The sequence below is a fragment of the Neofelis nebulosa genome, chromosome 9 (assembly GCF_028018385.1).
Source record: "Neofelis nebulosa isolate mNeoNeb1 chromosome 9, mNeoNeb1.pri, whole genome shotgun sequence".
NCBI classification, from domain to species: domain Eukaryota; kingdom Metazoa; phylum Chordata; class Mammalia; order Carnivora; family Felidae; genus Neofelis; species Neofelis nebulosa.
Genome location: NC_080790.1, coordinates 115,297,587 through 115,323,779, shown reverse-complemented (window position 1 = coordinate 115,323,779; position 26,193 = coordinate 115,297,587). Strand labels below are relative to the sequence as shown.

Below are 26,193 nucleotides of genomic sequence, written 5' to 3'. Positions count from 1 at the left end.
CTGGCACTGTGGAAGGTTTGTGCTGCGGCAAGAAAAACAAAAAGCAACTGAAATATTGACCTTGACCAAGGCTGCTGTTTGGATTTTTCCAGGCAAAGAATGATCCTTAGAGCATTTCTGCTGTGAGATGATGTGCAGGTGGGGTAGTTGCCCTCAGATTCTGCCCTGTGCCCCTCAGACCCTCCCCCATAATTCCAGGGTGGTTCAGTTTCAGAAACAGCATCTCAGGTGGCCCTTTATCTTTTTTTGTTTTTGTTTATTTGTATTCATTTTTATTTTTATCAAAAGAATATATATTTTAAAAATCAGATAGAAAAACAGCAGACCCTGCCCTGGCCTTCCCACTTTAATTTCTTCTTTTCAGAGACAGCCTCTTAGTTATCTTTTAGCTCTCTCTTCTGGTTTTACCTTTTATTTCTAAATAACATACGCTCGTGCTGCTAGTTCTTGGTTTTTTAATTTGGGCTGTTTGGATTGATGTTGTTCAATTTCTTGCTGTATAAGATAGATATTTATACTATTATACCCTTTCATAAATACATATATTATTTCCCCTTCCTGCATCCCTCAATATTCTCCATACCTCTCTATTTGGATAAATCACTTCATTATCTATATTATTATGACTGTGCATAGATTATTCATAGCTAAGCCTTATGAGCATACTGTGATTACATTTTCTTTCTTTTGATTCCCCAGAGTTAGCCATTGCCTCTTTTTTCCAACCTTCACCTTCTACCTTTTGATCTTGCTTACGATGTGTGTGTTTTGTCATTTTTATTTTTGTCTTTATGTGCTCAAATTTATCTTTTTTTCTTTAATGGCTTCTGCATTTGACTCTTTAAAAAGCTAAGTAACTCCACTTCCATGTTCTCCTTCAGTACTTTCATGTTTTCAATTTTTTAATAGACTGCTTTTTAGAAAAGTTTTAGGTTTACAGAAAAATTGAGACGATGGTATAGAATTCCCACATTACACCCCCCCACACACACACGCACACCCAGTTTCCCATACTATTAACGTCTTACGTGGTTACAGTACATTTGTTACAACTAATGAACCAATACTGACACATTATTGGTAACTAAAGTCCATAGTTTATTTAGATTTCCTTAGTTTTTACCTGATTTCCTTTTTTCAGTTCCATAATCCTGTTGGGGATACCACTTTACGTTTAGTTGTCGTGTCTCCTGAAGCTCTTCTTGGCTATGACAGTTCCTCAGCTTTTACTTGTTTTTGATGACCTTGACAGTTTTGACCTACTGGTCAGGTATTGTGTAGAATTCTGGAGTTTGTCTGATATTTTTCTCAATATAAAGCTGAGGTTATGGGCTATTAAGAGGAAGACCACAGACATAGAGTGTGATTTTTACCACATTATAGCAGGGGTACATACTGTCAACATGACTCATGACCATTGCTGTTGGCCTTGGTCACACCTGGCTGAGATAATGTTTGTCAGGTTTCAAAACTGTAAAGCTGCACTTTTCCCCCCTCTCCAGGAAGGAAGTCACTATGTACAGCCCATACCTAAGGAGTGGGGGTTATAATTTCCTTACTTGAGGGCGAGGTATCTACATATATTATTTGGAATTCTTTGACATGGGACATTTGTCCCTTCTACCTCATTTATAAATTTATTTAATCGTTCAGTAATTTATATGACTATTTATTTTATACTTTGGGTTATAATCCAATACTACTTTATTTATCTTGATGCTGAAACTGTTCCAACTTTAGTCACTGGGAGCTCCTTCAGTTGGCTCCTGTGCTCTTCTGACAAACCCTGATGGAGGGGTCTTGGGGTTTGTTCTTCGTAGGGTTTCATTTACTTTCTGGCACTGTGAGATGCTCCAGGCCCATCTTGTATATTTCCTGCCCCAATCCCAGATCAGCTATATCTCAAAGGAGCTCTGGTTCCTTTTATTGAAGAATTGTATTAAAAACCATGATCTGGGTGCTAGGTGTGCTTATTGCTACTGGAGTTTCCTTCCTTTTAGACCATCTAAGCAGAAGGAGCAAAAAAATAAGCACGTTTTTATTTTTCAATTAATCTTTGATCCATTTGGAGCTTATCCGGGTATATTCCGAGACACAGATCCTGTTTTACCCTTCTGTGGAAGCATCACTTATTAAAGAATCTATTTTCTCCCCATTGATTTGAGATGCCACCTTTATAATTTACTAAATTTCCATCTGAAACAGAATCTACTTCTATTCAGCCCATTGGACTCTTTGTCTATTTAGTATCTGGTAGGAATGGTTCCCTTCCTTGTTGTCCATCTTTTCCAAGTTATCTTGGCTTGAAAAGAAAGTTATTTGAAAAAAAAAAATGTTTAATGCCTGAAAATTTTTGTATCCCATTCTTGGTGGGGGAAAGATAACAGAGGCACTGGGTTTTGGTGTTTGTTTGTTTGTTTGTTTTTTAACATTTATTCATTTTTGAGAGACAGAGCATGAGCAGAGGAGGGGCAGAGAGAGAGGGAGACACAGACTCCAAAGCAGGCTCCAAGCTCTGAGCTGTCAGCACAGAGCCCGATGCGGGGCTCGAACTCAGAAGCCATGAAATCATGACCTGAGATGAAGTCGGACATGTAACCAACTGAGCCACCCAGATGCCCAAGGCACTGTTGATCTAACCAAGTAAATATTAAGTCAAGACACTTTTACTGCAGGCCTTTCTGTTCACCAAAAAACAGGGGTGGACTATGAGCCAGGAGCATCATGACCCCAGTGTTATCTGGGGGCTATAAACATGGACAGCCCAGCATTCCCATCCTCCTAAGGATGATGTCAAGCAAAATAGGGCATTTCTAAATTTGAGAGGGATGGTTTTCTTGGCAACCTCTTTGTGAGGACAAATAAGGGAGTGAAGAGCCCACTCCCAAACGTTATTTTATTTTATTTTATTTTATTTTATTTTATTTTATTTTATTTTATAGTAGGCTCTATGCCTGATGTGAACTCACAACCCCCAGATCAAGAGTTGCATACTGTACTGACTGAGCCAGCCAGGTACCCCTAAACATCTTTGTGATAGGGCATTGTTTTAGAGATTAATACATACTATTGAGGATACTCAGGTACTTTCTAGAAACTTGCTGCAGTTTCCAGGTACTCAAAGAAAATGAGCATTATGGCTATTTTGCTAGGACAGCCTGGGGTTCATAGAGATCTGTATCTCTTCTGTCTTCCTGCTTCCCTGAAGTTGTGTGGGAAAAAAGCAGAAAACAACCAACATCCTGTCTCAAAAGCCAGTTGCCTGGTGGAGTCAGTAGATACCTGAAACCTAAACAGCTCATTGTCCCCATCAGTTTTTATTTTTTTAATTTATTGTATTTTTTTTGAAAGACAGTGAGTGGGGGGAGGGGCGGAGAGAGATGGGGAGAGAGAGAAAGAGAATACCACCATGACAACCCCACACAGGGCTTGAACCCACAAACTGTGAAATCATGACCTGAGCTGAAACCAAGAGTCAGATGCTCAACTGACTGAGCCACCCAGGCGCCCTACGTCCCCATCAGTTTTTAAAGGCTCAGTGCCCTTCCAGGCTGCTGACATCCACCCCCGACATGTGAAGATGCCGACCTGGCCTTTCAACTTCATTATCCAGGAAAAAAAATGTACACAGTGCCCATAATTTACTGGTACAGGCAGGAGAGCCGCCTGGTACCACGAGCAGAATCCTGCATGCTAGGCTAGCCCGGAGATGCTTTATCTGTGTCAAGGGAAAAGCTGGGAGCAAGGTCAGGAGCTGCTACCTGGGCCTCCTGAATGGGAAGCAGCTCTGTCTCCTCAGACTCTGACTGTAAACCGCCCCTGGGAGGCACCCTGGGGAGCTGACTCCTGCTCTGTCTTTAAGGACAAGAGAGATCCAGCAGGAAAGGAGGTGTCTCTCCTGGGCTGGGCTGGGCCAGGAAGGAGCAACTCAAAACATCCAGATGGTCACTGAACCGACAGCTGACCTTGTGACACCCCCCTCCCTTCTCTGGGCCCAGCCTGACTGAGGCCCAGAGGGGCCCTGTCTTGTGACCAAGTCCCATTGGGTCATTGTCGTTGCTGTTTTTCACAACTGAACTCCTAACCCCAGTTTTCAAGGTATCTTCCATCTAGAGCAAGTAGGTTATTTGGGGCAGCATGCTTTCTCCAGCCCTCCCTGTTTTCTGTCACATTTGGTGGGGGGGGGGGGGGGGGGGCGGCAAGTCCCCTGGTGGCTTTGTCTAGCCTCCCACTGAAGGCCCTGAAATATAGGTCTCTGGGCCCCTGGCAGCTGAGCATCTGTGGGTCGTGGTTTTCCATAGGTTCTTGACCCCCCCCCCCGACTCTTACCACCCTGATTGCTCCTTCCCACATGGGGGGCAGATGGGTCCCGGCACCCCAGCAAAGAGCTGCTGGGGGAGATGTGACCCCACTGGGTGGGCCTGTGGGTGGGTGAGCCAGGGCTCTGTAACCAGACCTGGGGGATGCGGGAGGAGTTCAGACGCTTCAGCAGCTGATGTCTGGAGATCAATTAGAGATAATGGCTTTGGGTGAACGCAAAGAGGCATGGCCAAGATTTTCCTGGTTATGATTGTGTTTACCTCATTAGCAGCCTTTTCTTTTTTTCTTTTTTGAGGGTGGGATGGCACAGTGCTGCACTGTGAATTTGTGCCGGCTGCTTTGTGTCACTCAGGGTGACCAGGCACGGACCCCTGGCAGCCGGTCGTCCCCCCACCTCCACTCAGACGGAAGAGACACAGGCCCGCGGCTTCTGCTCACAGCCCACCAGACCCGTGCCCTCCCAGTGACCCTGTGTTTGTACAGCTTTAACATTTTTTCTTCCTTCCTTCATTCAAAAGTCACTGAAGTTCCTACTATGTTCTGGACACTATGTCCTACTATGTTCTGAGCAAAGAAGACACAGCAGTGAAAGAGACACATAAGGATCCTGTTCTCAGGGAACTCCCAGGCTGTAGGGATGATAAACAAATCAATAAGAAAAAATACACAAAAGTGAGACGTTTGGGGCAGAGAATTAAAATAGGGAGAGTTGATAGACTGCACCTCTGGGTGAGAAGCCCTCTCTGAACAGGTGGCAATCCAAGCCCAGATGGATATGAAGTAGTCAGACCTGAATGGTAAGAAGTAGCCAGACGTGGGGCAGTGAAGGAGAAAAGGCTTGCCAGGTGGAGCAGACACCAGTACAAAGGCCCTGGGATGGAACAGCAAGGGGGCTAGGACAGAGGGAGCGAGGTGGAGACACGCTTGAAAAAGCTTGAGCGGTCTGCAGAGGACAGCTCCCTCTGGGCCCGCCAGCTGGATATGAAGTTTGTCGTGTTCAGTGTGAAACCTTAGGCTGCATTTTCCTCCACCAGAGGAGACTGGTGGCTTTACTGGGGGTGGTGACGAGCAGAGACGAGCACCCAAGAGGGTGTCCGGGGACTCGGGTTATAGGTGTGGCCCTGCCCCTGACCAGCTATCTGACTTTCACTTCTCTGTGCTGCAGTTTCCCTGTTACTGAAACCAGCAGATTTAGGCCAGGCTTTAGTGGTTTCCAAAGTTTGCCTTTTGACAGAGGAACCCCTTTCTTCAAGGAAGTTCTTTTGGGGAGGAAGTCCAGCATATCAAGGGGCAGCAACAGGCGGGCATGTTGCCGGCAAAGCTGGCAGAGGGGCCCATAGCTCTGCCCACCTTCCTCTCCTATGCCCAGGCGGCACCCCCTCCACCCTTCCATAGGACCCCAATAACAGGGCTTTCGGCTGAGGTGCTAAAGACAGGCAGAAGGGCTCAGCCCAGCATAACCACAAGCAGCCTGGCTTTAGGCCAGGACTCCTCTCTCTCCTGTAGTTTCCTCCTCGGTGGAAATGAGTAACTGAGCCCATGCTAGCCCCATGGTGTTTTAAGGCTTGGATCTTTGGAATGTCTCTTAAGTGCCTCAAGAAAAAAATAGCATAGAAACAGAAGATATGTTTTAACTGGTGCAGTGCTGTGGCTCAGGAAGTGCCCAGGCACAACCGTGCAATAGCCTTGGCACCGTCCCCTCCTGCAGAGTTCATAGGGAAGGCAAATAAGAGCTTGTCTTCTCCCAGGCACCACGCGTGCACAGCAGGTGCCTGGACATAGCCGCCTTCCTCAGTCTTTTTAAGGAGTCTACATTCTAGAGAAAAAGCCACATAGGAGTGGGGTCCTTGCTGTCCAGTCCAACCACAAACAGGAATCCCATGAATCATTCAGAGATGCATGCTCCTGACTATAAGAGCAAAAAGTCAGCTGACTGTACAGCCAAACTTGAAGCTTTTTTTTTACTGCTGAAACAAGACGAGCGGAGGAGCCATTGTTGGGGTTAATGTCTACAATGTTGTTGATGTCTCTGATGTTGCTGACCTTTTCCTCATGCTTGCAAGTTGGCTGCTGTTGCTCCAACCATCTTGTCCACATTCAAGGTGAGAGGAAGATGGGAAGGGGTGGTGTAAGCTTAGTCCAGCAAAGCAAAAGCTTTCCCAGAAAATCGCCAATAGACTTTTGTTGACATCACATCGGCCAATGTCACGTGGCTACCTCCAGCTGCAAGGGAGGCTTTGAAAGAAAGAATTTTGTTTTTCTACCCTCTCTAGTTGAGAAAAGGAAAGGAGAAATGTCGAGTTTGGGTATCAGATAAGTTAGTCCACAGTATCTCCCATGGCCTGGGCGCCATCAATTGAGCTTGATAATGCACTTGGGTTATTAAGATGCCAAAGGATCGGGTGGGAGAAAATAATAAGAAGGGAGGGGAACAGAGGAGAAGCAGGGAGGGAGAAGAAGAGAAGAAGGAGAGGAAGGAAGGGAGAAGGAATGGTTGTTGGAGGCCTTCTGTGTGCCAGGTCCCCCACGTGGCTAGGGAAACTAGGCTCAGTCTCAGAGAGCTCAGGTAACTTATCCAAGGTCATAGAGCTAGTGCAAGAGAGCCCTGTTCCCTCTAACATTATGCTATTACTTCCCAAGGGAAGAGGAAGGAGGAGAGAAAGGAAAAGGAAGGTGAGAGTGAGCAAATATAGAGACAAGGCCCCCAGTGGCACCAGCACTAACAGCTTCAGAGGGATGGGTCTGGGTCCCCTTATCCCAGCACCGCAGTCCTGGCACGTGGGGCAGGACCCGGCACACAGCGGGGACTCGGTGAAAGTATTTTGGCTGATGCCTTTATTACAAACTACTTATTTAAATGCATCACTGCATTCAAACCTCACAGCAGCCTTCAGAGCTAGTCCCTGTTGTCCCCCCATCTTAGAGATGAGAAAACAAAGTTAAAGAGGTTAGGTTGCCTGCCTGAGGTCACATCAAGGAAGGGCCTGAATGTAAACAGAACACACCCCAGTCACCTGCTCCCCAGCTGTACCCCCACCCCGGCGCTGCCCACCAGGCACAGGACTCCAGCCGTCAGAAAGTTCTCCGTGCTGTAGCTCTGCCCCCAGAACCCTTGGCCATGACCCACACACCTCCCAGCCTCGGGCTCTGTCACGGAGGGTGCAGGCCGAAAAGGGGAAGTGCCACCCGCCCCTTTCTCTTGGCAACCTGTCCCCACAGCGGAGCCTGTCTTCCTTGGAGCAGCATCCGGTAGCTGCTCCTCCCATCACCTGCTGAAGAGCTAAGGAAAGTCCCCAGGCCCAGCTTCCCTCAGGGGTTGCATGGAGAAGCCTTGGGGTCCCACCGGGGGGGAGCAGCCCCAGCCCCTTGCCAGTGCTCAGCCCGAGGGAGACCTCTGAGGGCCCAGACTTGCTCTGGGGCTTTGTCTTTCTGTGCTGCAGGTCGGTGAAGTATGACACCACATGGTCCAACTCAGCGGTCCTGCCTCAGCAGGGTACTCCCCACACTCTGGGGACCCACATACCCTGGTTCGAACCCCAGCACGGCCACTAGCTTCCAGCTCTGTGACTGCGGGCATGTCCCCTGGCCTCTGAATGCCAGCTTCCTCACTGTTGGGTGACTGGATGAGTCATTTAATCTTCCTCCCAGAGCCCCTACTTGTCATTACACAACGGCAATTAATATCAACCTTGCTATTTGGCTGATTCAATAAGGTAACATATACTACCACCCAGCGTAAGTGCCTGGCACAGAGTGGGTAGCAGTTAATTGAGCACACCAAGCTCCAGGCTGCTCGACCATGGTAACTGTCTCCAGCTTTTTTTTTTTTTTCCTTTTCCAAACTTTCATTAAACTATACCACTCAAACAGAAAAGAGCACACATCGTTTAAGTGGACAGCTCAGTAAGTTTCTCCAGACTGAATCCACCTCCTGTGACCAATTCTCAGATCAAGAAACAGAACATTGTCAGCACCCCAGAGACCCCCTGTGCCCCCTCCCAGTCACCACCCCCACCAAGGGTGACCACCACCCTGGCCTCTAATAGCATACATTGGTTTTTCCTATTCTAGAAGTGACTATGAATAGAATCATATAACATGAGCATCTTCACTCACAAGCCTGAGTTTGTGAGCATCATCTGTGTGGTGCTCCCTCTGTCGCCGAGGGGTATTCCACAGCACGTGTGGAGCCACGGCCAGCCAGTCTCCGTTAGCGTTCACTCGGGTGGCTTCCGGGTTGGGGCTCCTGCGAAGTGTTCTGTGATCCTTCTAGAATGTGTTCGGTAGGGACCGTCTCCCTTTGGTTTGTTGTGTGCGAACCTAGGAGCGGAAGTGCTGGGTTGCAGCCGGCCTTGGCTTTTTGGCTGAGCCTCTCCAAAGGTGCTAGAACGCAGGAAGAGAGAGGAGGGGGGAGCGCGTGCTCTGCGGGAGTTACAAAGTGCGGCCTGGGTTGCAGATGGTGTGCCTAATTCAGAGCTGCGTCGTGGAGCTCAGAGCTGTACTGGGCGGAGGGCGAAACGGGGTCCTGAGTGATGCAGTGAGGAGTTCTGCCGGGGACTGTGCCGCCTAAGAGCCTGTCCTAGCCCTGAGAGTTCATGGTCCAGTTGGGGAAAGGAGGTCTAAAGCAGGAAACAGGAAGTACAAGCACATTAGGTAACGGGAGTAACGGAGACCTGCCACAAGAGCCAGCCGCGTGGTCTGCGAAATTGGCTGCTCCAGGTTCACAGGGTTCCAGATTTGGCAAGGGTGGAGGGGGTCTTTGCTGATGGCCGAAAGCACCTTTCTAGCATGCATCCTTCAATGCCCAACTTAAATGTCACCTCCTCAGTGGATCCCTCCAGGATCCAGTATGTCCCTCTTACATGCCGGGGACTTTGTTCTCAACAGGCCCCACAACTGTCAAGTACAAACTGAATGTACATCCTGTGACCAGAAACCATGTGGTCATTTGTTTGTTTAATCTCTCTCTCTCTCTCTCTCTCTCTCTCTCTCTCTCTCTCTCCTGCTGGCCTGCAGGCTCTGAGTGGACAGACTTATATCTGTATTGTTCATTGCTGGGTCTCCCATACTTATCATGGTGCATGGCATGTGATAGGGGGTCTATACATATTTGTGGAAAGAACATGTGCCCGAAAGCATGCATGATCAAAGGAATGGAGGGGGTCACACATGGGTGATTGGGGAACAGAAGATAGTGAGTCTCTCTGAAGCAGAGTTCACCACTTGGAACAGAAGGATACAAGGCCAGCAGGGCTGTGGAAGGCCTCGAACACGAGGCCATTGAGCTGCAACTTGATTCTGCCAGCAACTGGGAGCCATTGAAGGTTTTGGAGTGGGAGAGCGACATGAACAGAGATTAACTGATGACACTTTAAAGCAACACATCACTGAAAAGGAGATTGGGTGAAAGTGTAATTTCTACCTTTTGTTGTGGTTGTTAGGAAAGTACATTTCCACAAGCCAGGCCCTTTTAGTTATATTCACATGGGAAATTTATCTAAACAGAGAAGGAATGAGGACACAGTATTGGACAGTTCTTCTAGATTTCAGCAAAGTGGTCAAACTGACTATGAGGTTGCAGCCAGCTGTGCAAAAATCAGCCAATGCCAAGAATAGATGGAGAAGCCAAGCTAGGCCCCAATCCACAGATCAGGTGTTTTGAATTCAGGCATGTGTGAAGCCCTTGGTGCTTCCATCCATGCTCCTCTTCCTGCTGAGATGCCCTCCCTACTTGCCACCTGTCACATTCCTCCTGCCTTCTTTGGTTCAGATGGATGTCATCTCTTCCAAGAACCTCCTACCCCAAGCCCCTCCTTTCTCCATGATTGTCTGCACCTAGGGCACCTCTCTGTTACGGCCTGGGTTTAATTGGACAGCTCTTGGGGGATAGAGGTGGATGTCAGCCCTACTACATATTAAAATATATTCTAGAGCTATAATACTGGGACAGGAATAGATCAATAAAATAGACGATTCTAAAAATAAGGGAAAATTAGTGTAGTGTGCTATAATGGTGGCATTTCTAACCCATGGACAAAGATGAATTATTTAAAAGATGGTATTGGGACAACTTGGAGAACCTCTTAAAAAAATACAAACTAGGTTTAGTAGTAGACCTCACTACTTATATGGAGATAAATTACAGATTGAATGAAGATTTGGGGCACCTGGTGGGCTCACTCAGTAGAGCATGTGACTCTTGATCTCAGGGTCCTGAGTTCAAGCCCCACATTGGGCATAGAGCTTATTTAAAAAAAAAAAAAAGAAAGAAAGAAAAAGATTTAATATAATGGAGCTATAAGTGCTCTGCAAGAAAATATGGGTGAATTACTTTTATAATCTTAGAGTGGGAAAAACCTTTGTTTTGGCCTGAAACCTTTAAGCCCTAACAGAAAAAAAAAATTGAGAGGATATAAAAATAAAAATTTTCCATATGGCAAAATAATCTCATCACAAATAAAATAAAAAAGACAACAAAAGGACAACATATTTGCAAAATATATGACAAAAGATTAAATTTCCTTCATAAAAAAAAAGACCACCAGGGCGCCTGGGCGGCTCAATCGGTTGAGCATCCAACTTTAGCTCAGGTCATGATCTCACAGCTCAGGAGTTTGAGCCGTGCATTGGGCTTTGTGCTGACATCTCAGAGCCTGGAGCCTGCTTCGGATCTGTGTCTCTGTCTCTCTCTGCCCCTCTCCCACTCACATTTTTTTTCTTTCTTTCTTTCTTTCTCTCTTCCTTTCTTTCTTTCTCTCTTTCTCTCTCTCTCTCTCTCTCTCTCTCTCAAAAATAAATGTCAAAAAACATTTTTTAATAACATTTTTTAAAAAAATACCACCAACCCAAATAGAAAGATGGGCAAAGAATATGAACAGGTTGTTCTAAGAAATGCAAGTGACCGATAAATACATGATACACATAAATATACACTCACACTGCCAAATGAAGAGAGGCAAAGGAAAATAAGAGATACTATTTTTCACCTCTCAGATTGGTAAAGACAGAAGAGATTGCTAATACTAAGCACTGACAAGCATGCCATGAAATGGGAATTGCCACCCGTCACTGGTGGCTGAGTAAACCAGTGCAGCATTTGTGCAGGGGGTTGGGGGGTTATCATTGTGAAAATTCAGAATCCTGATGATGATGATAAAAGCTACCATTTGCCAAACACTACCCCTCAGGAGGATATCCAGCTGCATTTTATGACCTAACCTCAGAAGTCATTCACCCTCATTTCCACAATATCTAATAGCTTGCACAGCCCTATGCATTGTGACCATTGTGACAGGGCACTAGGGCGTGATACCAGGAGGTGAGGATCACACGGAGCCATCTTGGAGGCTGGCCACCACAGTGTCCAGTTTGAAAGGGGAAATTTGGTGTCAAATACTACATTAACCACACTCTTATTATCCACTTTGTAGATCAGGAAACTGAGGCTTAAAGAGATTTAAGTGTGGTGCCCAAAGTCACTTGAGTGTCAGAACCAGAATTTGAACCAGTCCCATTTGGCTAGACTCTATTGGACCTCCTCACTGGTCTCCCTGCTGTCACTCTTGCTTCCTTATAATCTCATCTCCTCTGATCTAAAAACATAATTCATATTGCATCATTTCCTCACTCTTAGAATAAAATCCACGTACTTTACAGTGGTGTACATGGCCCTGCATGCTTGGCCCTGAATACCCTCTCACCTTTATCCCCCCGACCCCGGCCCATCTTGCTCTGGTCACACTGCTCACCTTTCTGTTCCTCAGACATGCCAAGTCCCTTCCTACCTCAGGGCCTTGGCACCAGCTCTTCCCTCTGCCTGGAAGACTGTGCCCCCAGATCTTCACCCAGTTGTCCACTTCAGCCACCCTGGGGTCAGGGCACACATTGGCTTACTCCTGAGAGGGTCCTTCTCTGACCACTCAGCCCAGAGCCCACCCTTGTCTCCACCCTCAACCCGTCTCCACTCGATCCCTCGCCCCGACTTCCTGTGCCTCTCCTTCGCCCCATCTCCATCTTACTCCTTGCTTCCAGGATCCAACCAGGATTCAAACTTTGCATTTAGTTGTTTTTTCTCTTTACTCTCAGGGTTTAGAACACCCGAATTAATAACAATGAATCTTTTTGAAGAGTCCTGGACAGTCGTGTTGTAGAGAGTCTCTCTAGATTTCTTGTCTGGGTGTCTCTTCATAGTCAGATTCAGGTTATGCGTTTTGGAGAACACAACGTGGGTGATGATTGCATCTCTTCAGGAGGTGAGCACATCATGTCAGGTGGCCCCACTTCAGGGGGCTCCTGAATTTGATCGCATGGTTATGGGTGTCTGCCAGTCTCTCTATTGTGCAGGTACATGTTCTCTTCCATCATAAGTAAGTAATATATAGGGATAGATGGGTTTTTAAATGCTCTGAGATGCTTGAACAGTATCCTCTCCGATCAGACTAAGCTCCTGTTTTTCCTAATAGTAACAAACCCTTGATCCCCTTGGCCAGGTCCCTACTTGTGGGGGGGGATGTCTCATGTCATATAGGAGTCTGTCTGGAGGAGTTTGCTGCTTAAGAAGTCCTATAGAGCAAATGCCCTGCCAATTGTCCACTTACAAAAACCCCTACTGTTGGGGCGCCTGGCTGGCTCAGTCGGTTGAGCATCCTACTCTTGATTTCAGCTCAGGTCATGATCTCACGGTTCACGAGCTCGAGCTCAGTGTGGAGCCTGCTTGGGATTCTCTGTCTTCCTTTCCCTCTGCCCCTCCTCCACTTGCTCTCTCTCTCTCAAAATAAATAAACATTAAAAAAAAAAAAAGCACCCACTTCTTGCAGAGCCTGACATGAAGAGGACATGAAGGCAGTACTGCCCTCTGAAGCAGATGGGAGCAGCCTTCCCTGCCATACTCTCCCACCAAGACTGGGGCTGAAAGAAGGAAGGTCGCATCCTTGGGAGAATTAGTGGTCAAGAAACTAGGTCATGCCATTCCTTGTTGGGACCCGTGCTGTGGCCACTTTAAGGATCGAGGGAGTTGTCCAAAGGCACAAGGACACTGAAAACAACCAGCACAAGGTTACTCAAGGAGTGGCCACTCCTGCAGGAATAAGGATCTGGGAGATTTCTGCAGGCTTCAGCACACATGAAAATTCACCTAATTTTCGGTGCTGCTAAACAGCCAGGTTTCTCTAGGGCTCCCAACTGCTTTCTGTGGGTTGAGTGGGGCTGAGGCTGTTTTATCTCAGGGATGGTAAATGAGTTCACATTTCATGCCTAGAGAAAATCACTGCTCTGCTCTCCTGGGCGGTACTGGCTCTCTTTTATTAGTCAGAAAGGAGGTGGGTTATCTGGGTTCAATTCCACCTTTGAACTTCAGCTGGATTTGGCTTTATATTTCAAGCCCAGATGTCCACCACTGCTGTGAAATAGTGAATCAGGCCAAGAGAAGTCAAAGGTCTCTAGAAACGTGGTGGGAAGAGATGGGAAATCCGGGCCTGAATTATCTCATTTTCAAAGTGAGGAAGGGCATTTCCCATGTTGGAAACGCCCGCATTTCCCTGGATGAACTGGAGAGTCATGGCCACTAATTAAAATTCTAAAAATCATTATTGGGCACCAACATGTGTGGACATTCAGGTGATGCAGCCTCCAGGCTGTCCCCACGACAATGGGCAAGAAGATCTATTAGAGAAAACTGGGAAGGGTGCATTGGTTTGAAAACACATTGGATTTTAGGAATAAAAGGCGCTAATGAGTAACATGCTTAGACCCTCTTTTAAAAATAAAGTGTAAGTTCTATATTGACAAATCTTTAGCACGTGTGGGACAAGTCTGTCTGCCTTTAATTTGATATGTTGCCATCCTTCTATTTTTCTAAGGGGTGAATCCTGAGCTCTGAACCTGTGTTGTACTTCCCACTCACACCTGTAGAGGGAGCCTTGTTTACCTCGGATTGCTCACAATGCAAAGCTTTCAGTGAAAGAAAGAAAAAGGCTTTTAGAGAAAAAAAGTTGGAGGGTTAAAGGCAGTCTGTTTCAAAATTGCAAACAATCGAGATGGCTGTCTTGTTTTTTGTTTTTTGTTTTTTGTTTTTCTTTGCTGTTCTACTGTGAATGAGTTGTAGCGTGAAGTCAGTAGAAATTGCCCTTCTTTTTCGGATGCGATTAGAGGGACCAGGAGGTGGGATCGTTGTTGGTATTTTTGTTTTGTTTTTTGGCCATTTCCTCACAGAATTCCACGAGGGCAGCTCCTTATCCCTGGTAAAGCACAAGCTTTTCCTGAAAGCTGATGCGTGGTAACGGAGGTTGTGAATCTGAGGAGGGGGACGTCTGCCCTTGACCCATCTTGTCTGTTGGGGTCTAATTGTGCTGTTTGGGGACGAGCGAGTTCTGTTCTAGGCTGAGTCTGAGGTTGCTCGCAGGTCCAGGGTCCTCCACCCCCCACCCCGCGACGCCCCACGCGGTCTTCTCCAGCACCCCAGGCGGACAAGGTCCGCCTGTGCGGAGGACGGCGTCTCAGATCCGCCTGGGTCTTCCCTCTCCTGCCACGCTGTGTCTCCGCGGACAGTACGCGCCCAGGTCTGGGATGGAGCAGCATTCGTGATGTTATCCTATTACTTTACAACTGTAGCTCGCGCGCCGTAAGGAGCCGGTACGGTGTGGTCTAGAGGAGCACAATGACCGGCGGGAGGAGTGGGTGGGGGTGGCCGGGAGGGAGCAGAGAGCGAGTCGGCGGCGAGCGCTCCCGATCGCAGAAATGTTTGGGTCGGACAGGTGAACGCATCTTGGAGTCCCAGGCGCCCGCCAGGGAGGAAGAAGGGGAGCATGGGAGGGTGTAAACTAAGTGGTGGGAAAGAGACAAAGGAAGAGTGAAGAGGCGAGATGGTACGGAATATAGGGAGGGGGAGGGGAGAGGAGGGGGCAGGGGGGGCAGCGCGCTAAGGACCCCGATCTTGAACTTGATCAAGAAAAGGGGGGCCCTGAGATAGGGGTGGGGGGGGCGGGAGAGAGCCGGCCACGTGCCTGATTCTCCCAGACTAGGGTCTCGCTGAGACCGCCCGGGGACCCAGCAGCCCCGCCCAGCGAGGACCCGCGTGCCCAGGGAACCAGGGGACACGAGGAGGTCCAGGGCTGCCCGAAGGCCCCAGGGCGCGGAGAGTTCCTAATGGTGCCTGAGTCACTTTCTTTGGGCCAAGTCTCTCCTCTCCTGGCCTGAACGCAGAGAGCCGGCGGGCCGGGTGCCTCCCCTTCCAACCCCCAGACCCGAAGACTGCGGCCTCCAGGAACGAGGGGCGGGCACACACCCCACCGCTTTCTTTCCGGGGCTCAGCCCCCAGCAAGAATCCTCCTCGAAGCGCTTCCCCCTTAAGAGCGCTCTCCCCCCGGAGCGCACGGCAGCGCGTCCAGTGCGCCCTCATCCCTCCCCCACTACCTGGCCCAGCACCCCCTCCTTCCACCTCCTCTCCCCCCTCCCCGCCCCCCGGCCTCTCCCTCCTTTCTCCTCTCTCTGGGTGCCTCCTTTTCCTCTCTCCCCCTCCCCCCGTGCCCACTCCTCCCTCTCGTCAGCCCCTCCACCTCCTCCTCCTGCTGCTCCTCCTACTCCCCCTGCGTGCGCCCTCCCCGCGCTCCCCTCCCCCCGGCCCCCGCCCCGTGCCCGGTCCCGCCCCCCCTCCCCCGCCTCCCCGTGCCCGGTGCCCCCCTCCCTCTTCCTCCCTCCCGGCCGCGGCGCCGCCGCCGCTGCCGCCGCCGCTCGCCTGGGCCCTCCCCCTGGCCACCCCCGCCCCCGGGCCGGGCAGTGACGCGCCGCGGCGGTGCCAGCCCCTCTCCCCGGGCGGCCGCGGCGGCAGCAGCAGCAGCAGCAGCTGGAGCTGTGGGGCTGTCACTGCCGCCCGCCCCGCTCACTCGCCGAGCCCGACCGCCGGTCTCCGCCTCGCCTCCCGCCCAGGTACGGAGTCCGACCCGGATCCCCGCGATCGGGCCGTTTCCGGGCCCCCGGCCGCCGCCCCCCTTCTCCCGCCGATGCCGCCGGCCGTTGAGCTGCGGTTAAGGGGGTGGGGGAGCTGGGGGGTTCTGGGGAGGGGGACGCGGGGGAGCTTCCTGCGCCGGGGCTGAGGAGGGGGGCGCAGGGAAGCGGCTGCGCCCTGGGCGGAGTGGGCTGGGGCGGGGGGCGGGTGAGTGTGACCGAGTCGGGGTGGGGGGGGGGGGGACGGGCAGGGGAGGTGCACTCTAGGGGCTTTGGGGTCCCGGAGAGGTGTGCCTGGCGGCGAGTGCCGGGGGGCCGCCGGGCGCACCCCACTCCCGGGCCGTGCGCGCCGCCGGTCCTGGGGGGCGGTGATTGTGTGCGCTGCGCTGCGCCGCGCCGCGGTATTGTGCGGCGGCCACACCGTTTGCAGCGGGCTCGGCACCGCGTCCCGGGGAGGAAGGCGTTCGCAGGCGGCGGGGTGGGGGCCGGGCTCGGGTTGCCGCCACCGCGGCCGCCGAGAGAAGGGAAGTGGACTGTTTGGGGATATGAGGACGGGAAGCGTTGAGTGGCAGGGAGGGGCTCCCCGCCACGGCGCGGGGAGTTGAGATGAGGTTTGCAGAGTTGAGCCCACTTCGGCAGGCCCCTGTCCCTCCCCCGAGAGGACCGGGTGCCCTGCTCAGGTGTACCGTCAGAGCGGAAGCCGGGGGGCGGCGGCGGCTCCTGGCGAAGGGGCATTCCTAAATGAAGGGGACACACGGGGCGGGGGCAGCCGGCCGGAGTGAGGGCGCGCGGCCGCGTTAAGTTGAATTTACGCCTCCGCCGGCCACTCTCCGCTCTCCACCTAGCCCTCCTGAACCGGACACTTCTCGTGGGGCAGGGTGGGGGTGTGCCATCCACAGTTTTTATTCCAGCGGCTCGAGTTCAGAAATGACTCCCCCTCCCTGCTCCCACCTGGAGCAGCGTTTTGCACGAGTCCGGTCGCCCCTACTGGGCCGCGCTTCCTAGGGGAAGTTCTCATTAAGCCTGGCTAATTAGCATTATTCCTGGAGAAAGGTTAAGGTTAGACCGTCCTTTTCCTTACCGGGAGGCCCACCCCCTTCCTCCCCATTCCCTTCTCCCTTCTCCCTTCCCCCTCCCCAAGAGCACAAAAGCACAAAAAGAAAGTGTGAAGAGGCGCAGATCAATGGAGAAGCCACAAACCCATTAATTCAAATGGAACCTTTTTCCCCCCTCTAAAACATTGATTTTTCTTTCTGTCTGCTCTGAGGGGAGATTAATAACCTCCTGATTTCACCTGAAATGGTGTTTGGACTCTGTGATTTCCTCCTCTTTCTGAGAAGGATTGTGGCTTGAAATAGATTCTCCCTTGAGATAAAGCCCTACTTATCCCAGAATCAGCTGGAAACCCCAGCCTGGGGCCCCCAGCCTACCAGGTGGGGGTGTGGGGAGAGGTGTTCAGGGGCTCTCACAGCTCCTCTGGGGAGAACCATCTGTGTGATGGGACTAGGGGTGCTGTCTGGCCCCCTGCTTCTGGGCTGGAGGTTGGTCTGGGGAAAGACCCCTATATGGCCCAGGCCTCGGGGGTAGTTTAGTCCTTACATAGTAAATTACCCCTTCATTGGAAAACCATTAGGGCCCAAATGTGTCTTTAAATAATATCAAGCTCCTGTCTAATCCCATCTCAAGCTGGGCTTGTTTTATAGAGTAGGTTTTAAGACAGCACCTCCTCCCACACCCACTTTACCTCAGCTGTGTGGCATGACCCCATTCAGCACCTTTCGGGAGCAGAACACCCCAGAACTTTCCTCCCAGCTGAGGAGGTGGATTTGGGGAAACTTCTGTGGCCTCAGCCACCCTGGGGCCATGTGGAGCTGGGCTGCCCTGAGTTTCTCAAGAACTTTTTTGTCTTGTCTGGGTCCTTTTCTTGGAAGGAAACTCCTGCAGGGGATTAGCTCAGAGTGGTTCCTCTCCAGCTCTCCTTTTGGCTGGAAGAACCCCGTCTGCTGCAACTCCTCTCTCCAGCCACCCTCTTAAAGAGACCCCTGTTAATGCCAGGGCCTGGGGTGTCAGTGAGGCCCTCGTGGTGAGGAGTGCTGGGAAAACAGCCAGTTGCCTTTGCCTAGGAAACAAAAGCCCATTTTACACTCGACACACTAGTAGGAAGGTGTTGAAAATGCTCACTCCCAGCATTCAGGCCTTCGTGACAGCAAGGACAACAGAGCATCTCCCTATGTGTGTATGTATGTTTCTGACGGACCCTATGCGTGTGTGCAAGAACACCTGAAAGGTGTTAGGGGATTGGCTGCCTCAGCCCTCCCCACTCCACGTTTCCCAGAAGGGCTTGTGCTCACAGGACTAGTCAGCAGAGAAGGTATGTTAGCAGGAAGGAGTGGAATTGTGCAGGGAGTGTCCCCAGGAGGCTGGCCTCCTCCCCTGGTGGCCAGGTGGGCTCAGTGTGGAGCATGAAGCGGCAGCCTTGGGACCCCACAGCTCCCAGGAGCTGCGGCTCAGACCACCTTAAGATTTCATTTGTGCAATCCCGTCACTACTTTCAATCCTGGGGGGTTTTCGTCTTCCATTAATAAGCCATCTGATGAACCGAAGGGGTTAAGTTGGGGTCAAATGCGGTTCAGTACCTTCTTGGCATGCTCAGAAGGCTGTGTGTGTAATGCTCGCTGACATGGAGACAAGGGGAAGAGTTGCCTCTTACTGAAGAATTCCAGGGCCCAGAAGGAACGTGCAGGTGTTCCAGAAGGAGGTGCTCACTTGCCTCCTTGGGGTAGAGCTAGTGCTGGGGCAACTGTCCCAGCCTGGCGATCTTTCTGGCAGGAGCTTCAGCCTCTCATCAAACAGACTGTGGGGGCTAGACAGAGGGGTCTGTCTCCTGCCTGGCCCAGAAACACCTCTGGCACATCCCTGCCTCCCCTCCCCCACTCCCCTTCTCTGAAACGTACACCCAAGGCTCCTGGTCAGGGCTTATGGCTTACAATTGCACTAAATTCTCAGCAAATCCTCCTCTTTTTTTTTTTTTCCCCCCCTCAAAGCAAGTGGTAGAGATAGAGTTACAGCTGAGAGGAAAGGCCTGGAAAATGTTGTGTGAGGCACGCCCCAGGATCCCTGTCCTGGAGGATGCAAATGGCTCAACTTCAGAGGCACCAGGAACCTAGTTCCCAAGAAATTGACCCCAGTTGTAAAATAATCAGGTTACTGATAGCACCTGCTCCTAGTTACCCGCCATGGATACAGGCGCGTTTCCACCATTTCCCCTCTGCTCTCCCGTTTTCTCCTCCTCCTAGGCTGGGCAGTGGTTGGTGCTAGTTTGCCTGCAGACGAGGAAGGGCCTCAGAACCTGGGTGGAGAGAAACTGAACCTGCCCATGAATTTTGGACTGCAGATAAGCAGGGAGGGTTTGGTCCGGTTCCTCTCCTTCTGCCCAGAGTCAGGGCTCCAGGATTGGGGTGTGTCCTAGGGGCTGGCTGGGTGCTGCTCACCTGCTCCCCACATATTCTTAAGGTCCCCCCCTTCAGAAAGGCAGTGGTGCTATCACTTTGACGCCCACAATGGCTCAGGCCCTTTGGTGCTGAATGATGGACTTTTATCAACAGGTGGCAAGGCTGTAGGCTTCAAGGTGTCTGAGGTAAGAGGAGCTGGGGGAAGGGGGCAGCTGGCTGGTCACTCTCATGGGGTCTGGGGAGAGGTGGCCCAGAAAGACTGGATTGTATACACTCTTTTATTCTCTACTGAAAATTTCACTGAAGTGTGTTTACAGAGAGAAATTAGTAGATCAGATTCCCTTGAGAGTCCAGAAGGGAAAAGCAAGAGGGGCCTAACTTGTGACCTCTGGGTGAGCGGGGGGAGAACACCCTAAGTCAATCCACAGGCCCAAGAGCCTGCGGCTCACAAGGCCGCGCTGGCCACCTCCTGCTGATCCCTCGGGAAAGGAGTGCATCGCCCGCCCCGCACAGTCATGGACGGTCTCAGAGCCGCGTGCACCGGCGACTGCCTGTGTAATTAGCCTGCTCCTGGAGCCTCGGCTCCGTCGAGGGGGTGAGGTCGCGGCCTGCCCTCTGCGGCTGGGGTCTGCGCTGTAGCAGCCAGGTTGCAAAGGGGTCTGGGAAGGCTTCTCTCCCACAAAAGTAGCTGTGGCAGCTCCGTCAGAACATACTCGTTTTCTGTGTTTCAACCGGGTTGACGACGCTTGGTTTCTCCTAAAAAGCGGCTACAGCAGCGGTGTTGGAACCTTGCACGGAGCCACCGCCTTCAGAGCCAGGGGTCGTGCAGCAGACCCCATGGGCTGTGAGAACACTCTCCAGGGGAGAGCTTGGCAGTCCATCAGCGGCTTGGGAGGGGTCCGTAGCCCCTTTCTCCTGGCACTTAAGCGGGGCAGAATTTTTGGCTGGTGTCTCTCCGTAGATAACAAGGTCCTGAAGGAAAGGAGCCTTCGTTGTCTGTGCCCCCGGCACAACACAAGCACATAGTAGATGTTCAGAAAATGTGTGCCACTCATTGAAGAGAGGGAGCGCGTGTGGGAGTATGTGTAAATATAGCTCCATCTCCCATGAGTCTCCTGTGGGTCTCATCCTGAGACACTTTGTCGTTAAGGAGTCTGGCTCTTTCAGTTGAAGGGAGGAAGCGCGGTGTGGTGGCTCTGTGATGTGGGCTCTGGGCACAGACTGCCTGGGTTCAGAGCCCAGCTCTGCAGCTAGCTGTGGTGCCCTTGGGCAGCTGGGGTCGATCTCCGAGGGGCAGGTCCCACATCCTGAGACAGGCCTGACGTGGGCGCCTGCTTTTTTAATGGAGCCATGGGAGGGAAATCTCGTGAAACCCTTGCCCCCAAAGACCCCGGTGGCACGGTGGGCACTGGGTTTTCGCTGTCAGTCAACTTCAGTGTAAAGTTTCGCTCACCTCTTCCCACTTCGACTTGGCAGGGCAGGGAAGGGTGGAGGGGGTCATTCTGGTGGACAGTTAAGCGATCTGAGTCAGAGAAACCCTAGGCCCTGCGTGGGGTGGTTGGCATGTGCCACGGGGAGACGTTGCGGGGCCGTGTGCTGCCGCCAGCCTGCCAGCCACCATCCGGGTTTCATATGGTCTCCATTCGAGAACCGTGTGTGGCGGGACCGAGGCCGTCATTGTCAAACTGATGCCGCATCCTCCTCAAACGCCAGGATCCCGCCAGGCAGTTCAGCCAGTGCCCCGCGTCTCGCAGGCCTTGCGGGGGTGTCCGGGAGACACGCAGCCTCGTCCCCACCCTCAGAAGGACTTAGGTTCTCTGGGGAAAGTCAGGGCAAAGCCCAGAGTATGTTGACATGCCGCAGCTGAGGGGCGTGTGCCTGACTGCAGGGGGCTGCTGGTGCGGACAGATTGTGTAAGAGTGATGGAGACAGCCGGAGCTGGTGGGTGAGACAGGTACGCGTTCGGACTTTGTGCTGTGCGGTGCCACAGGCCGGTGGGTGTTCCGGGTGAGGGGGACAGCCTGGGCGCAGCCTCGTAGGTGGGAAGGATGGCGCGTCTGGGCCCCTAGGATTGCGCACGTCCGGCTCTGCCGCTTGTAAGCTCACGACCTTGGGCGGTCGCCCTAACCCCTTGGAGCGGCCGTTTCTCATCTGTGGAATGGGGCTGGCGACTACACCTGCCTCATGAGGCCCACAGGTGGGCCTGTGAGGAGGATGACCTGAGACGATCAAAGGGGAGCACTTGGTGCCTAATGAACTTTGGCGTCTGTTCACGTATTCAAGTTGGTGGAGGGGGGGTAGAGTGTGGGCACCTTGAGCGCTGCCCCCAGCGGTTCTGACTTTTCCCCGCTCCTGGGTGAGGCGTGTGCTTAGTGGACCCGCTGCGGACAGCCCCGCCCAGGCTTATGCGCACCTTGGGAGGGGACACTCCTGTGTGGCGCCGCCGCCCCTGGCCTACCCCTCTCCTCCGGCCACAGTGGCCTCCTGGCTGCTCCTTGGACCCACCAACATGTGCCAGTGCCTGGAAGGCTCCCTGTGCAGACAGACCCCTGCATGGTAACCTTCCTCACTTCCTGTGGGCTTCCTCTCAGATGTTTCCTAACCGGCGAGGCCCTCCCCGGCCACCTGACAAACACGGCCCCACGGGCCCCTCTCCCGCTTGCTCTGCTTCGTTCTGCTTCGTTCTGCTCCGGAGCCCATCACCACAGCTGTTACGTGTTTTTTCTGCTGATTATCCATCTCCTCCCCTGCGGGACAGGGAGTGCCAGGAGCACTAGGACTCTGTCTTGTCCACTGCTGAACTTCCCAACGCCTAGAAAGTGCTTGGCTCGTAGTAGGTGTTCAATAAATGCTTGTTGAATGAATGCATGAAGCGTTTTGAGTAGGTAGCGCTTCCGGATGTTAATAGATTCAGCCTTGTAAATCATGGGTGTTTCAACGACACCCAAGAGCCAGGAAAGGCCTTCCTACCTCAGGTCAGACCTGAGCACAGTGTGCTCTGGGCAGCCGGGAAGGAGCAGGCGGCCCAAGCAAGGATGTGTCTGCCCCTGGCTCCCAGAGCCTCGATGGGCTCTGTGCCTCCAAGGGTCCGCTCTCTGGCCAGCCACCCCTCTCACTCTTAGGTTCCGTCCTGGGGGGCCGCACGGGAGAGTTTTGTTGTCCCTTTGTGCCTTTTGTGCAGAGAGAGCCTTTTGACTGTGTGTGTCCCTCTGGGTGTGAGAACATAGTCTGAGTGAATGTGAGTGAGTGGGCTTTCACCCAAGGAAGACTGGGTGGATGTGCTTGTGCGTAAGGAGCAGGGCGGCCAGTGGGAGGGAGGCAGGGTGAGTGGAAGCGGGTGGGAGGGGAATAAGTCCCAAGAGGACACCTGGTCTCTGTCCCCTGAGGCTCTGGGTGTGCCTCGTGGGGACCCCGGAGCTGGGCAGAGCTGGTGTGGTGGATTCGGCCGCAGAGGGCACACACTGGCTGCACAGAAGCTGTAAATTCCAGGAAACTCCCTGCCAGCCTGCCATAGTGGGGGAGGGGTGGATAATCCACGCCGGTTCCCTAGCACTTGGAGAACAGATGTGTCTGCCTCAGGGACAGCCTCCGAAGAAAGTTCGAACCAAAGTGTGTTTGCTCATTATAAAAGAGTCGTTTGTGAGGGGGCCCTGGAGAGGCTTTTTTGGGGGGGTGGGGGGCTCTGCCAGAGGTCCTTACTGGGGGCCCACAGATGCCATTGTATCCTGCTAGAGAGGAGAGGGGAGGGGGCAAAGCCAGTTGGGGGGTGGGGGGAGCTGCTGGGCCATCTTTCTTGCATTTTACAGCCAGCTCCCAAACACAGTTGCTTGCTGCTCCTGAAAGAGGCTGGGCCAGAAGGAGGTGGGGTCCCTTCCCACTGGAGGGCTGGATTGAAGGGGCCCCGCCCTGGGGGTTCCCAGATGACTGGCCAGGGGCTCACTGAAGCCAGCAAGGGGAGAGGAGGCAGGCGTGGTCCTCTCTAACAGGCCCTCCGGCTGTTTGGAAGGCCCTGGCGGGCCCCCCAGGCCCTGGAGCCAAACCCCCTTTGCGGTCTGATCCGAACCCTCCTTGCCTGCCCCACCCCCTTCCTTCTCTGCACTTCTGGGGCTGGCCTTTTCAGCCCTGGAAGCTGCCCAAGAGCATATCTTTGAAGCACAGCAAAGGTTAGGAAGGAGGAAGACAGAAATGTCCTCTGGGTTGGGGGAGTGGGAGAAAGGAATTCCATGCATGCTCCATGGGAGCTGGAGTCGGAGGCAGTCCTAGTGGGGGCGGTCTGCTTGGCCTCAGCAGTGTCCGCATGTCTCGCTACCCGCTTTTGGCCACCCGTCCCTGTGCACAGCGAGCCCTCTTCCCGGGGCTGCGGGCGGGGAGTGGTGGCCCTTGTTTACAGCGCTTGCTTCAACCTTGGCTCACAAGGGTAAGAGCCAGGCCCTGCTATCCGCCCCTCCAGGATGCAAGACCTCATAATTGTCTTCAATTACAGACAGCGCCGGCCCTCAGCCCTGGCTTCCGACAGGAACCAGAGCCCGAACCGCTTGCACAGGGGGCAAGGTTTGGGGGTTCCCTGTGGCCTTTGGAGGCTTCCAAATGCCCACAGGCCCTAGGGTTCACCCAAAATGCTGCCTTGGGGCTGCACAGAGCCTGTCCCTGTTGAAACATCCACCTTCTTTGTCCCTGATCAGGATGAAACTTCTGTGAGCAGTGAAGATTTTGATATGAACGACTCCACATGGATGTCAGCTGACCCACACCTGGCCTCCAGCCTGAGTCCCAGCCAGGACGAGAGGATGCGGAGCCCTCAGAACCTCCACAGCCAAGAGGACGGTGAGTGTCTCTTGGTGGCCAGTGAGGAAGGCGCTGTGCCTGCCTGCAGGGGCCTAGAAATCTGGGCTGGGGCCTGGCGAGGGGTCCTACTGGAGGGCCTCAGCATCTCCACCAGCACTCCAGCCCCCGGCTGCAGGGAGAGCAAGTCCTCCCAAAGGTAAACGGAGAGAGCTCTCAGGGGCTGGCAGCCTGACAGGCTGTCCTGCCTGTCTGTTTGCCCTGACGCTCACAGGCTGGTGGGATATGGATGTCGAAATTACCGTGATTCAGGTCTGGGAAGGCTAATAGTTGCCTGACCCGGAAGAGTTCAGCTGCCCAGCAGTGAAAGCAAGAGTTAGGCTTCTGCAACTCAGCATGAGGCTATAGGACAGGGTCCCTGCCTGTCACCTTGTGAGCCAGCAGGCAATAAGCTTGTCCACTGTGTGTCCCCAGGCCCTTGTGATAAGAAGTGGCCCAGCTCAGGAGCCGTCTGGCCTCTTCCCTGGCCCCCACTGCCCTCCAGGGCCAGCCAGGCAGCTTCCTGTGGCCTCCCTCGGAACGGAGGCCTTCTTCTTGGCATGGGAGTCTTGGGGTCAGAAGTCAGATCCCAGGGGTCCACTCTGGAGCACCTGTGTGAAACCCCCAAGGGGCTGGGGCTCTGAGACAACAGTGCCTGTGTCAGTCACGTGCAGTTGTGGGACCCGGGTGGCACCTGTGGTCAGTGTCTCTGGTGGGGCTCTGGGTTCTGGGGAGGTGATTGGGGGGTGGGGGCTGAGCCCAGGGCTGAGCCTCAGAGATCTGGGGTGTAGAACCAGCAATTAGGAAGGGTCAAAGGTCGGGCCTGGAATGCGGGAGGGAAGTGCAGGGTTAAAAAGGGGTGTAATGTTAACTCTGTGAAACGGGTTAGCCTTAAAGAGTAAATAAGGGGTAGGAGCCTTGCAGTTTGGGTCAAAGTTCGTCTCCATGGCAGAACCCGCGCGCGCCTGCCTCCCGACTGCCCTCACAGGCCTGAATCCGGCTTTGTCTGGGAGGAGACCCAGCCTGGAGGCAGCTGGGGAAGCTGGGTTAGGGGCTGGGGAGCCCAGAGGGTGGTTCTGCCGGGCCTGGAGTATAAGGCTGCTGGGAAAGAAAAGACTTTTGTGCCCCGACACCTCGTGAGGTCGGCACGACCCCCCTCGTGCTGTGAGCCTCCCCACCAGAGCCTCCCAGACCAGTAACCGCCTCCCAGTATTCCCACAGGGTGGGGGCAGCCACATGCTGCTGGGGGTTCTGGGGCTCGGAAGTGCCCAGCAGCTGACCTCCCTCCTCATCTGAGCCGATCAAAGGCCACGCCCAAAGGCCACACCAAGGGCTGTGCCAGCAGAGCTCAGCCAAGGGCATAGGGTTATACCTTCCCAAGAAGGATCCAGAACGTTTTTTTAAAAAACTCAGAGTAGTAGGACTGAATGGGGGCCATATTCCCGCAACTCACTCTTCAAAAAGTCTTATGTTATTGTTGCTCAAAACCGTCCTTTAGCAGTCTGATTTTTGTTGGAGACATCTCCCAGGGAGACTTGGCACTTTGTGGGGAGTTTCCAGGCTCAGGTAGCAGAAGGGAGTATTTCTGTGGGGGTCGCAGGGATTCTTCAGCATCATCTGCCCCGCTGCCCGGGGCTTGGCCGGTCACGAAGATGAAGCA

General features: G+C 52.8%; 1 protein-coding gene across 7 annotated transcripts in view; it reads left to right on the top strand.

Moving 5' to 3' along the window:
• Positions 1-26,193, top strand: part of NOL4L (nucleolar protein 4 like) — a 123,561-nt gene that overhangs the window by 74,358 nt on the left and 23,010 nt on the right. For 5 of the 7 annotated variants that reach the window (XM_058685268.1, XM_058685271.1, XM_058685270.1 and 2 more), the window contains one exon: positions 24,395-24,536. In XM_058685268.1, coding sequence (XP_058541251.1) covers positions 24,395-24,536 — 142 coding nt within the window. Of the gene's footprint in view, positions 1-16,101; positions 16,243-19,743; positions 19,898-24,394; positions 24,537-26,193 lie in introns of those variants that run through there. The other 2 variants (XM_058685273.1, XM_058685274.1) reach the window with 2 other exon arrangements.